This window comes from Hemicordylus capensis, chromosome 5 (assembly GCF_027244095.1).
Source record: "Hemicordylus capensis ecotype Gifberg chromosome 5, rHemCap1.1.pri, whole genome shotgun sequence".
Taxonomy (NCBI): Eukaryota; Metazoa; Chordata; class Lepidosauria; order Squamata; family Cordylidae; genus Hemicordylus; species Hemicordylus capensis.
The window spans coordinates 152,548,436-152,562,180 of record NC_069661.1 but is presented as its reverse complement, the minus strand read 5'-3'; the positions used below and the strand labels follow the sequence as shown (position 1 = coordinate 152,562,180).

General features: G+C 41.8%; 1 protein-coding gene across 1 annotated transcript in view; it reads right to left on the bottom strand.

The window, feature by feature from the left end:
* Positions 1-13,745, bottom strand: part of PIK3CG (phosphatidylinositol-4,5-bisphosphate 3-kinase catalytic subunit gamma) — a 66,036-nt gene that overhangs the window by 16,656 nt on the left and 35,635 nt on the right. Inside the window, exon 7 of the mRNA XM_053255539.1 lies at positions 1,494-1,597. Within this exon, the coding sequence (XP_053111514.1) occupies positions 1,494-1,597 (104 nt within the window). The remainder of the gene's footprint in view (positions 1-1,493; positions 1,598-13,745) is intronic.

The window sequence follows — 13,745 nt, the reverse complement described above, 5'->3', positions numbered from 1 at the left end:
TTTCTTCTGAGTAGTCATGAATACTATCAGGCTCAAAGAGAAAATTATTGAGAGAGATAACTCAAACATAGGGCAGAAGGAAGATTACACTGGAGTTTTATGGCACAGTGACGGTTAGGTCGTATTGCTCCAAAGGCTGAAGTAGTTCTCTTGAAATCTGTCCATAATGGTACACTACTGATTTCATGATTATTCAGACTTTAACAGAGAAGAGAGTGGCAAACTCATCACAAAAGAGAGTGATGGTCAGCTAGTGATCTCATAGCAACATGGTTTCAGCATTTCTGGAAGCTGTACATTTTGGCTCTTTGTATCCCATTTTCCTGCCTAGTGAATCTCATCTTCCTTCTCTCAACCATTAATCAAGCCTCATTAAATTTACCCCCGCCCCAGTCTTAAAAATGTGGAAAAATGAAGCTAGTAAATGATTCATCATATTTTGAGAGACAGTTTGTGTCTTCTCAGATGTGAATACCACAGTTGTGAAGGTGAAGGAGAAGTAGTAGTAGTAGTAGTTTTGAGTTTTAATGTGGGAAACTGTTACGGGAAATCTGCTGCTCTCATACAAGCACTACTTTTTCTGCAGCTTCCTTTTAAACCACTCTTGTGCCACAGTTCTCAATTGCTTTTTAAAACTCAAGGCAGTTGTATTTATTTAAAATATTTATATCCCACCCCGCCAGCACAATGCTGCCTGGGGCAGCTCACAAGAATAATAGATCACTATAAAACAATATAAAAATAAAACAGGCAGCAGAGCTGAATACAACTGGGGGGGAAACTTGCATAAAACTGGAACCGCCATTAAAACAAAGTTTAAAACTCAAGAGGATACAGACAGCAGATAAAAATACTAAAAAGTCTCTCTAAAGGGGAGGGTCCTTAAATACATTTAAAAATCTTAAGATAACGAACTCAGCAAAGCTAATCCAGGAGGGCATTCCAAAGCCAAGGGACCAGAACTGAAAAGGCCCTGTCCCTGGTTCTTACCAACTTCAGTGACAGGGAAGTGAGCAGGACCTATGATAAGTGGAGGGCCCTGGCAGATTTGTATGGGAGAGTGCTATCCAAGAGATAACCTAGTCCCAAGCCATGTTTGAATCTTTCAGAACCAGCACTTTGAATCTAGCCCAGAAACAAAATAACAACCAGTGAAACTGCTGCAGGATGGGTGTAATACTGAAGGAACAGCTGGCATCCACAGCTGAAGCTTCTGAACTGCAGTAATTCAATCTAGATGTAACCAATGTGTGGGTGACCGGAGTCAGGTCTGACTTCTCCAAGTAGGGCTGTAGTTGGTGTACCAGTTCTAGCAGATAAAAGGCACTCCTAAATACCTCTGTCACCAAAGACAGTGTTGGGTCCAGGAGTTAAATTTAAAGAGGAAGTGGGGCAGGGGAAAGTGCTGAAATAAATAAATTAGTTCATGCATACTCTAGAGTGCAGTTTAGGACATTTTTAGAGAGAAATGAGAAAATATCAAACACATTTACCACAAGTGCTCCTGCTTTCAGTCCAGGATCATATGGAACTCTAAAGCATCCAGGAAGCTTACTGTCCTGTAGTTTCTCAAGCTTCTGTCTGAGCTGTGTGATAACTGAAAGTTGACAATAAAACAATTAGTTCTAAGTAGAAATAATGGAGCCTCCTTTCTGTTTCTTTCAACATCAAAATCACATTAAAGGTTTAGAATGAAATCCTTCGTACCATAATTTTGGGTAAAAAGGCTACATTGGCGTAAAAGCCTCAGTAAGGAAAAAAGGCTGAAAAATTGCAGAAACCCAGCAGAAACGCCACAGTTAGAGGGGAACATCGCACATTATTTTTTTGGTTATGTTGAACGCTTAAAAATTTACTACAGATTTATCCTGAATTCTAGTGTAAATGCCACATTGGCATAAATGCTGTAGGTGGCAATAAACAACCTTTAATAAGGTACCCGCCACGGCCTTTAATAAGGTACCCAAATTTACAGCACATCACTACTGCTCATGGAAATCAGGCTTGCTTGTCCACTTTTTAAAAAATATAATTTTAAAAGGGGAAGTGCTTATAAAGTTTGAAGATGGCAGATTCTAACTAAAAGACCCTCGTTAGCAAACCCCAGGATCCCCTCCCAACAACTGTTATTTTGGTTTGCACTGAACACTGTCAACACATTAGTGCTAAAGGGATGTTGCTTATGGTTTGTATGGACACTATCTTGAACCAATACATGCACCATGGGGAACAACATTAATTTCAAACATTGTTCAATTCTCTGAAGAATTGCCTGTTTCCAGCCTTTATTACTCACACCTTTTATAGAGTAATGATCTGGACTGGAAGCTACAACCATCACTGCCTAGAATATTAATATGTCAACTGATCTGAAAACCTAAGGAGATACTCGTGAATAAAAATAAAAACAGATTTTTTTTTCTTTTACTAGAAATGTCTCATAATAAACATTTAGTTCTGGCATAACTGGAGCAAGAAAAATCCTAACTGCTAGCCCCTGCTAACTTGGCAAAGAGGCACCTTTTAATGTGGTGATTCTCTTTATTTAGCAAGGTGAAAGTAACTGGCCCTATCCACCAACACAGTACTTCCAGTGACTGTTGCTGGTGTCTATCTTATGTTTCTTTTTAGATTGTGAGCCCTTTGGGGACAGGGTTCCATTTTGTTTATCTTATTTATTTTTTATTTCTCTGTGTGAACCGCCCTGAGCCATTTTGGAAGGGTAGTATAGAAATCGAATAAATAAAATAATAACTGCAAATAGGCAGGCTGTGGAGAGTTTCTGAAGTCACCATGGTAAGATGCTAAAATTTAGCTGTGTCTTCATTGTTGTGCCTCTTCTGGTACTTCTACCAGCTGCCCCCTCTCATATCCTGATTGCACTAAAGGCTCCACAGGTCACATGTGCAGGACATCATAGTTTTAAAGATGTATAGCTGTGCAGAGTTCCAGGGATCAAGAAGATCCTGTGAGAGAGTCACATTCCCTTCAGCACTAGATGTTTAGCACTACAGTCACCAAAACTACTCTGCCAACTATAGAAGCTGCAGACAGACAGGAAACATATGGATGCTTCTGACCACAGCAGCTGCTCCTGGCTGGCTTTCGGGAGGAATCTATCCTAGTGCCAATGCTGGATTAGCATCCCAAATCTCAGACCTTTATGCATATATGCAACTGTGTGCAGAGATTCTTTGCACTCGAATAACAGAAAGACGAAGACACTACTCCCTACCTGCAGTTTTACAAAGTGAAAACACACCAGCATAAAAAGCTATTCCTTTCTCCCAATGAATATAAGCCCTTGGAAGCAGTTCAAGTTGTTTCTTACATGTGTCAAACCTTTTATTAAGATTTAACTGAATGCTTAAATTCTTTTAAAGAAACAGTGAATAAACTATGATCCAATCAAGGAAATGGGGAAAATGGTCCAGATAACAAAGTGTAAGTGAAAGAAGTGTAAGTGAAAGAAAGTGAAGTGTAAGTGAAAGAAAGTGAAGTGTAAGTGAAAGAAAGAAAGAACGAACTAGAAGCAACTAGCCACAAGTGGCATAGCTATATGAAGTCTATGTTATGTTTTTTCTTAGTTGATTGTATATAGCATTAAGTATCTCTAAAAATAACTATTATGGACACTTGTGTCATACATTTTTCCAGATGGATACACACATATATTGTTTCATTGTATGACTGTACATGACTTTCACAAACAAGTGCAGACACCTTCTCAATCGAGCAATCATATTTGGAAGTCGATGCATTTTTCCACATTTGTAGCAATAGTTCCTTGGAAGTCAGTGCTATTATTATTATCTGGAACAACCCCTGATAACTTGGCAAAGAGGCACCTTTTAATGTGGTGATTCTCTTTATTTAGCAAGGGGAGAATAACTGGCCCTATCCACCCCCAGCACAGTACCTCCAGTGACTGTTGCTAGTGTCTATCTTATGTTTCTTTTTTCTTTTAGATTGTGAGCTCTTTGGGGACAGGGATCCATCTTATTTATTTATTATCCTCTGTGTAAACCGCCTGGAGCCATTTTTGGAAGGGTGGTATTAAAATCAAATAAATAAATAAATAATAATAATATCATATTTATTATTGTTTACACAGTCAGACAGGTGTTATTGACTGGTTTGTTTTATCCAGACATCGAGTCCTTCCCAAATACCTGGGACGGCTGAATTTTATTATTAATATTGTTGCTGTTATTATTATAGATAGCGTTGCAGAATATAGGCTATTCCCAGTAAAGTTGCTTTTTGTAATTGGTTGATGGTGATTTCTGTGGCCCCTATGCTCCTCAAAGTGTTTTGGAATTGCACCTAGGGTGCCAATTACATCATCATCATCATCAACATTTCTTGTTTACACAGTCAGACAGGTGTTATTGACTGGTTTGTTTTATCCAGACATTGAGTCCTTCCCAAGGACCTGGGATGCCAGAATTTTATTGTCAATTGTTATAGATATCATCACAGAATATAGGCTGTTCCCAGTGAAGCTGCTTTTTGTAATTGGCTGATGGCGATTTCTGTGACCCCCTATGGTGTTGAGGTGCTCTTCAAGGTCTTTTGGAACTGCACCCAGGGCGCCAATTACCACTGGGATTATTTTGGTCTTTTTCTGCCACAGCCTTTCAATTTCAGTTTGTAGATCTTTGTATTTGGTGATTTTTTCTATTTCTTTTTCTTCTATTCTGCTATCCCCTGGTATTGCTATGTCGATTATTTTGACTTGTTTTTCTTTCTTCTCAACTACAGTTATCTCTGGTGTATTGTGTGGCAGATGTTTGTCTGTTTGTAGTCGGAAGTCCCATAATATTTTTACATCTTCATTTTCTTCAACTTTTTCAATTTTATGGTGCCACCAATGTTTGGCTACAGGTAGCTTGTATTTTTTGCAGATGTTCCAGTGTATCATCCCTGCTACCTTGTCATGCCTTTGTGCGATCTTCTTACAACAGCTGATCAGGTGGTCCACTGTTTCATCTGCTTCTTTACAAAGGCGGCACTTGCTGTTTGTTGTGGATTTTTTGACTTTTGCTCTTATTGCATTTGTTCTTAGTGCCTGTTCTTGTGCAGCCAGTATTAAACCCTCTGTCTCATTCTTCAAGTTGCCATTCTTAAGCCATTGCCAGGTCTTGCTGATGTCTGATTTTCCACTTATATTGTGCAAATATTGACCATGCAGGGGCTTATTTTTCCATTTTTCTGCTCGGTTCTTGACTTGTTCTTTCTTGTAGGCCTGCTTTGTCTCATTGGTGTTGAATAGTTTCGCATTATTGAACATTTGAAGTGCATCTTCTTCACTGTCCTTGATATATTCTTCAAGGCCTCTTTTCTCCTCCTCTACTGTTTGATGGACTTGCAGCATTCCTCTTCCACCTGAGCTGCGAGGGAGGTATAGCCTATCGACATCACTGCGGGGGTGCAGAGCATGATTGATGGTCATGATTTTCCTGGTCTTACGATTTAGCGTCTCTAGCTCTGCCTGGGTCCAGTCTATTATTCCTGCAGTGTATCTGATAACAGGTATAGCCCAGCTGTTTAACAGGTATAGCCCAGGTGTTTATGGCATGTATGGTGTTCCCGCCATTGAGTTTGGACTTGAGGATTTTTCTAACTCTCCTGATGTATTCACTTCCAATTTTTCTTTTCACTTCAGTGTGTGCAATGTTATCAGCCTGGAGAATGCCCAAGTATTTGTAATGTTCTTTCTCTTCCAGGTTCTTGATCTTGCTTCCATTGGGCAGTTCTATTCCTTCTGTTTTTGTTATTTTCCCTCTGTTCATTATTAATGCAGCACACTTGTCTAGTCCAAACTCCATTGCTATATCGCTGATGATGATGATGATGATGATTATGCTGCCCTATGGGCATGACTTTAACTGTGTATAGTGTCCACGTTCTGGATCTAAATCCCAATATATGCAATGGTTGCAGAGAGAGCAGCATATCCTATCATGTTTTAACTACAGATCTCTACCTATAACAAGTCATGAACAAGACACAGCCCCAACATGTGAACAAAGGTGCCTATAAAATGTAGCAATTTTTTTAAAAGGTTGAGAATATTAGCTAATTTGGTTATATTCAAAATTACTCTGCCATTCTTCCTTGCTGTTCTTTTGTCAGGAACTCCCTCTCCAAACAGAAAGGAGATGTTTACTCACTCATTTTGTCTGAACAGTAACCAAGCATAGGTACATATCTGCTCACAATAATCCATTGCTACCCTTGTCTCTCCCTCCTCACAATTTCCTGGAAATTTTTTTAAAGGCGCACAGAGTGTTGATGCCTTGCATGATTTATTATGGATACTTCACCACTGACAAAATTAGAAGTCAATGTCAGGACTTTACAAAACTAAAAATAAAAAAATCAGCAAGTGAATACCTATAGGGAAATATTCAAATCAACTCCTCAAGTAAGTTCACTGGGCTATAATTTGAAGCAACTTTTTAAAAAGAGTGATTTTTGAGCATTCCTATTGGACAAAACATTTTAGAATATGTTACTGCTAGTCTCCTCTCTATTCGTTGGAATCCAGCTTTCATTCTGAATTAGACTATCACAGAGACAGACTATTGTGTTTGATGCCCCACTAGGAGACCCCATAAGGAAAAACCTATAAGTAGTATCAACTTCCAGACATGTCTCTGTGTGTGTGTGTGTGTGTTCTTCAGATGTGGATTTCTAGCAATCACTATCCTCCTCTACTGCCCTGGGTCACCCAGTTTATAAACCTATAACATGTTTATAGGTTTTCCCTTATGGGGTCCTGCAGAAGGGGCTGTAAAGGCAGGAAGGTTCAAGCATAAGAGACATACTTAGGGATCTGTACTGTGGAGGCAGGAGAAATGTATGGATGGGGAAGTTGCTATGGTTCACTCAGACAAAAGGGTAGTATGTGCAATTTAATCCACTCTCTTAAAGCTTGCCTTGATTGCATTTTAGGGTGCGGTTACTCAGTTTCTCAGCATTTGTCTAAGACCCTTGTTTACCATTTGGAATTTTAGTTCTCCATTTATTACACTACCCTACTGAAGCCTATTATCCAGGATGCTCACACAATTGATACCACACAGAGTTACCCTCCCTAGTCCCAAGTAGTTCCCAGTTCTCCTTGTTCCCCCACACTAGCTCAGTTGGTTGAGTTTCTAAGTTGCCCTTTCCAAACCCTCTAGGAAGCTGGGGTGTGCATCAATGCCTGACCAGCCATTGATCAGATTTGGACCCAAAGTGTCATCTGGTGCCTCCCAGTTTGAGGTGATGGATGTAGCTGTGGGCTCTTCTTTGTCTGTCTCTTTGGTAGCACCATTGCTAACAGGATCCCCAGTTCTCCCTGATGAGATTCACTCCCTTGAAAAAGACAGATATAAAAGATGCTCTTTATTCTCTCCCCCCCCCCAAGTTTCTACTCACTCTGCATTGCCTGTCAGCCACTAGGCTCCCTTTCCCTAACTTCTCTCTTCTCCCCACTCCTCAGAGCTACCTTCTCTCCCTGTACAACTAAGGTTGCCAAACATAAAGAGCATATGCTCTTTAAAAATAAAATATTTCTTGTTGTTCCAGAAGTCTTGTTTTCTGAGTCTGTCTGGCCCTCTTGGTTACTCTAACATAACTTGACACTGTCTGGACTGCAATCCATATGTTACACTTTTGTTCAGAGTAATTCTGCCATTTTGGTTTCAATATATAGGTGCAGACATCCATATGATAAACAGTTTTGAGCAAGTGTGGTAACAAGTACTGCAAGAATAATTTTTAGGCTAAAGTCAGTCTTCTGAGAGTCATGATGCTTTACCACTGCAAGCAAGCAAGCAAGCAAGCAAGCAAGCAAGCAAGCAACCAACCAACCAACCAACCAACCAACCAACCAACCAACCTTTATTTTGGTCTTTGACCAACATAAGATAAAAAATAAAAACAGTGGTGTTAAAAATAGTCTATGCCCAAGGAAAGCAGTAACTGTAAAGTTTGAACTAAGAACTATAGAACCTTATAAAATTAAAATATGATAAAATAAATGCTAAAAAATTCAAAACTATAAGCATAAGACTAGAACCGACAAGAAGCTATTAAAAAGTTACGATTAGAACTAAAATTTGATAAAATGAAAACTATAACACTGGGTAGGAAAGCCTGCACAGTGCAGATATGAACTATGTTGGGCCTAATTAGTTCTTCCTGGTGGTCAGATCCTAGCAGATTTTGCATGCTGCCACACAGAACTTGGCAATATTGTGCACTGTAATAGGGTTGCAGTCAGAGAATAGCAGGGAGATGTAGAACTGGTTTGTGCAGCCTGGCAACCTTGTTAAGTAGCAGGAGAAGGAGGGTAATGCAGATGTCTATAGGCAATATAAGAGGATATGTGCAGTGGTTTCAACTTGCCCAGCATTGCTGGCACACAGATGTTGCAGGAAGGGGATCTTCTTGTATCTTCCATCTAACACAGCCAAAGGGAAGGTACTGCAAAGAGCCAGGGTGAAGGCTCTTCTGTGGTTAGGGGCCTCTAGCTGCTTTAGATATACAGCAGGTGCTACTACTGTATATACCTTAAGCTTCAGAGGTAGGAAGGTTAGGTGCCCTGCATAGGTCAGCTCTGCATCCATTATGTGCTGTTTAAGAAGTGTCCTGAGTATAGGTAGTCATACTCTGGCCTCTGCTTTAACGAGGCATGCCTCCAGTCATAAACCAGCACCTGAGACACAGTGGGATACCTAGAATGCTGCTCTTAGGAATTTGGACTGGATGAGCGATGTTGGAGAAAGGGCCCAGCTGGGCTCTATAGAGAACATGGACCAGCGATTTAGCTTCAAATGGTTTAAGGGCTGCAGGTATGTAATAGCCTCCTTTTGACCGGAAGAATTTTAAGATGGCAGCAGTGCTTCTTTGGGTATATGGGGCAACATAGCTACCGTGGGCCTTCCTGGTGCCCAATGCATGAAAGCATTTGGAGTATGAGACCTGTTAGACTGTGTTCCCACCTATGGGCCAAGAGTATGTCTTTGGTTTCCTGGCAAAGGCCATGATTTTGACCTCTGCAGGCATTACTGGCGGGCAGGTCCTCTATGTCATGCCAAGGGCATCCATGGTCCCTTTACTTCATCTCTGTACAGTTTGCTAAGGTGTCTTTCCCAGATCTCTGGTGGAATGCAGTTGTCCAGTTGTGTCAGCCCATTGCTGGGATGATCCACCAGATAGGGCCAAGTCATTAGTTCTGGCTGCTTGGATGAGACATGACCAGGTGGCTTTCATGGCATCTCTTTTCTTGTGTTTGAGAAGTTGTTTGTATTGGCTCTTCTGCTTAAAGAGCTCCTATGCAAAGGTTCTGCATTAGCTTTGTAAGTGTTGTAGTTGGCAATGAGCTTTTTTTCTTCTTCTTCAATACATTCAGAGTCAAACCATGGTGCTGTTTGAAATGAGGAATGTTTACGTGGGTTAGATGCTTTTGCAATTCTTGCCCTAGGTAGCTGTATTTCTCTAGGATTGAATGGGAGGGTTCTGCTTAGAGCAGGGAAAGGTGGAGTATTGGAAATGTCCTAAGGTGAGTTGTTCTGTTCTTGCTTTGTTCATTTGGGAAGACCATCTGAGGCACAGGTTCTTCCCGCTGGTAGAATTTTTGGTTGGTATACAGCCTCAGCATGGAGCTGCTGAACAAACGGTTTTAAGCATAGGGAGACTGGAAAGTGGTCACTGTCAAATTGGGGGATGACATCAAAGCAGTCTGCAAATTGGAGCAAGTTTCCAGAGATTATTACATAATCAATGACACTCATTTTGTTTCCAGCCCAGAAGGTAAATTTGGCAGGACAGTCATTTTCAAGGGAGCCATTTGGGATGCAGAGGTTAAGTCTATTGGCCATTTGGGCCAGGCAAAAGTCCTGCATAATTTGGCTTCCTGTCCTTCAAGTGGCGTGTGAAGGGGAGTATATCTGCTTCCGGGTTAAGTGAGTAGCAATGATAGCGTGCATATAGGAGGTTTGTGCTGGGTGTTATCAGTATGCTGAATACACCCAAATCTACTTCTCCTTTTAATCTGCATCATCAGGAAATGGTGTTCATTCTCTAAATGCCTGCCTGCAGACAATAATGGGCTGGATGAGGGATAACAAATTTAGACTGAATCCAAGCAAGACGGATGTGCTCATTGTAGGGGCTCAGAATCTGAGGAATGAGTTAGACCTCCCTGTGCTGGATGGGGTTATACTCCCCTAGAAGGAGCAGGTACACAGCTTGGCAGTACTCCTGGACCCAGGCTTCACCCTGGTATCTTAGGTGGAGGCTATGGCCAGGAGTGCTATCTATTAGCTTTGGCTGATTTGACAGCTGTGTCCATTCCTTGAGTACGACAACCTCAAAACAGTGGTGCACCAGCTGGTAACCTCCAGGCTTGACTTTTGTAATGTGCTCTACATGGGGCTGCCTTTATACGTAGTTCGGAAGCGACGGTTAGTTCAAAATGCGGCAGCCAGATTGGTCTCTGGGGCAACCCGGAGAGACCATATTATGCCTGTTTTGAAACAGCTATACTAGCTGCCGATATGTTCCTGGGCAAAATACAAAGTGCTGGTTATTACCTTTAAGTCCCTGAACGGCTTAGGTCCAGGTTACTTCGGAGAGCGCCTTCTTCTGCGTGATCCCCACCACACTTTAAGGTCATCTGAAGAGGTCTGTCTCCAGCTACCACTGGTGCGTCTGGTGGTGATTCAGAGGCGGGCGTTCTCTGTAGCCACTCCTGGACTTTGGAATGCACTCCCTGCAGAAATCCGTAATTTGAATTCTTTATTGGCCTTCAGGAGAGCCCTTCAAACCTATCTGTTTGGCCTGGCCTTTCAGGGTTTTAAAATAGTTTTAATTGGTTTTAATGTTGTAACGTGGTTTTCAGGGTTTTTAAGTTGTTCTGATTGTTTAATTACTGTTTTATGTTGTTTTAATTGTTAATTGTTGTTTTATGCTGTTTTATAATTTCTGTTTAAATTGTTAACTAATTTTAATTGTCAACTGACCTGAGCCATTTTGTAAGGGCGGTATAAAAATCTAAACAAACAAACAAACAAACAAAATTGTCAACAGAGCCTTGTCTGGTGTTAAGATCACTGCCTACTACTGTAGACGCATTGGGGAGGTAGAAAAGTGGTCAGTTAGGTAGCTTTCCAGATCAGACCAGTTTCCTGACCTGGGGCTTCCACCTCAGTGGAGGAAGGTAGATGTTGATTACTAGCAGGGTACAGTGTCTGAAATGGATTGTTACAGCCATAGCGTGTTGTTTAAACGGGGAGAATCTTACTGATGTTGCATGCAGAGTAGTAGACACAAATACTCCTAGTCCACCTTTAGGTCTGCCTCTTTCTGCATCAGCTTCTGCTCCCAATGAGTGTGAGCTGAAGCTGTTGAATGTGAGGCTCGGATGTCCAGGTTTCCTGCACCATTATGACATATCTGGAGATGAAGTCTATAAAGGAGACATCCCTGCAACTGGAGTGCCAACCTGCTACATTCCAGGTTCCAACCTTTTGCTGGTCTTTTGAACATCAGTCTGTGGTTACTTTGGCAGGGATCTGTGTAGAGGTTCCCAGTGGAGTGTCTTGAGGAGTGGTAGGTTGAATGCACAGAGCCACGGAGTCAGAGTGAGAAGTCTCTTGGGAGATTTCTGGTGCAGTGATCTCTCACAATTCTTCAGAGGGCGCAATGGCCAGCTGCTGTTCATATGGTTCTGACAAACATCCAGGGAGTGAGTTGGGTGGCTGCAGGTCTTGTGAGGATGATGGTGGGCATTTAGATGACTCCATAGGGTCTCCTGGGGATGTATGTGGTGACTGGAGCTCTCAAGATTGGATGGGCGATATAGGGGTCCCTACATTTGGAGTCACTCTATCTGTATCTTGAGGCAGCGAAGTTGATGTTGGGCATGTATCCCCATTCCTCAGATCCTCAAGGCTTGCATGAGGCAACTGTGGCTCTTGAGGTGTCACAGGTGGTGTAGGCACCCCTTCCTTTGGAGATGCTGTCACCATGTGGTCTGCCTGGGGCTCTGCAGCATCAAGAGGAAGCATGCATGGAGGGGTTGTAAGCTGAGGCTGGGGAAGATCAGATACAGCTCCATTCCTCCAGATGGATAGTGGTGAGGAAGGGGCCTCAGTAACGTCTGTTTCACTGTCATTGATCTCTGAGTCACAGTTGGAGTCAGGATTAAAAGTCAGAATAGTGAACTGACATTTTCCTCCTTGTTCTGGGTGGGGTCTTTGTGCTTGGGTTCGTTAGGGCAGCTGTGCTATTAAATCCTTTTGATGTAGCCTGAGGAGGATGAGTGTCCGTAACTTTATCGCTATCAGCAAATTCAGTGTCTGAGTGGGAGAAGAGTGTTGTCAGTGGCTTTGTTTGTGCTTCAACAGCCATGAGTAGTTTTTATAGTTCTGCAAGACCCAAGTCTGTGGATTCATGACTTTCTCCAGGCCATGAAGGGTCAGTCTGCCAAGTCTGGTTGAGTGCATCAGAGACGGTTTTATGTTGTTTACTAAAGTCTAAGCTCATTTATTTATATCTATGTAAACTGCTTTGGGAAGTTTTTGTTGAAAAGTGGTATATAAATATTTGTCATATCATTCCCCCTGGAGTTGTTATCAAGGTCATTTGCAAAAGGCACAGTTTTGCTTCTGAATTTCCCTGCTAATAGTGGTTTTATTGTGCAGTCCTTGAGCAATCTGATGGTTCTTATGTTGTAATTATGACAGAGATCCCTCCCCCCACCCCGGAATAAGTCAGAGTGTGAGGGTGGAGCGATTGACGGTAAGCAAAACTCTTGGTCTCTGAATGACTAGGTAAAAATTGGACTGAGTCCACGTCTATAAATCTTGGGTGGCAGTTTAAAAGCAGACTCAGAGAATTTATTATGGCTTTGGAAAATGACCACCTCCCTATATTGGTGTGATGTGTTGCAATTTGAAGCAGCACCTGAGAAGTTTGAAGTACGTATGATATATTAGATGAGTGGGTTGTTTTTGGCGGCCCTATATGTGGCTTGTGTGGAGTTTTGGCAGAGTCTCTATCTGGAGCGGAGGAGGGAGTTGCCTGGACATTGCCGAGTGCTGCTTTCTGGGTTTTAATTGGGCTTTTCTCCCCAGGTTCACTGGTTCAAGAGGATCTCCCTCTTGTTTTCATCATTTTGCAAAAGTGCACAAGGACACCTGGTCAAAAACATTTAAAAAGCCCAGAGAACAATATGTATGTGTGTGTGTGTGTGTGTGTGTGTGTAATTGGTTGAACTGTAAAGATCAGCTGCGGCCACCATTTTGTGCTTCCGCTGCCTTTTTCACTTCCAGTTTTAAACGATAACTCTGGATTATATCCCATCTGATATAGACTTCTTAGTACAGTACAGACTGTGAAAACTGTTCTGAATTTTGGATTTGCCTGTGTGGTGTGCCTGTTAATTGTTGTAGTGCACTGCTGGCAGTGCCTGAGAGCAGCAGGGGGAAATACATGTTATAACATATATTTATTCATTCATTCATCCCCATATATATGTATAAGTATAAAAGAGAGAGACAGACAGAGAGAGGCCAGAAGTTGATTGCAGGGCACAGGCAACAAGTCTGCCCAGTTAGGAATTGAGAGGGATGGATGGCATAGCCTACACTCCCCAAAGTCACTCTCAGTTAGGTAGCCATGCCTCCATCTCTCACTTTCTATGCTTTATTTGCAGGGTGTCTCTATATGGCACAGCAAAAATGTCA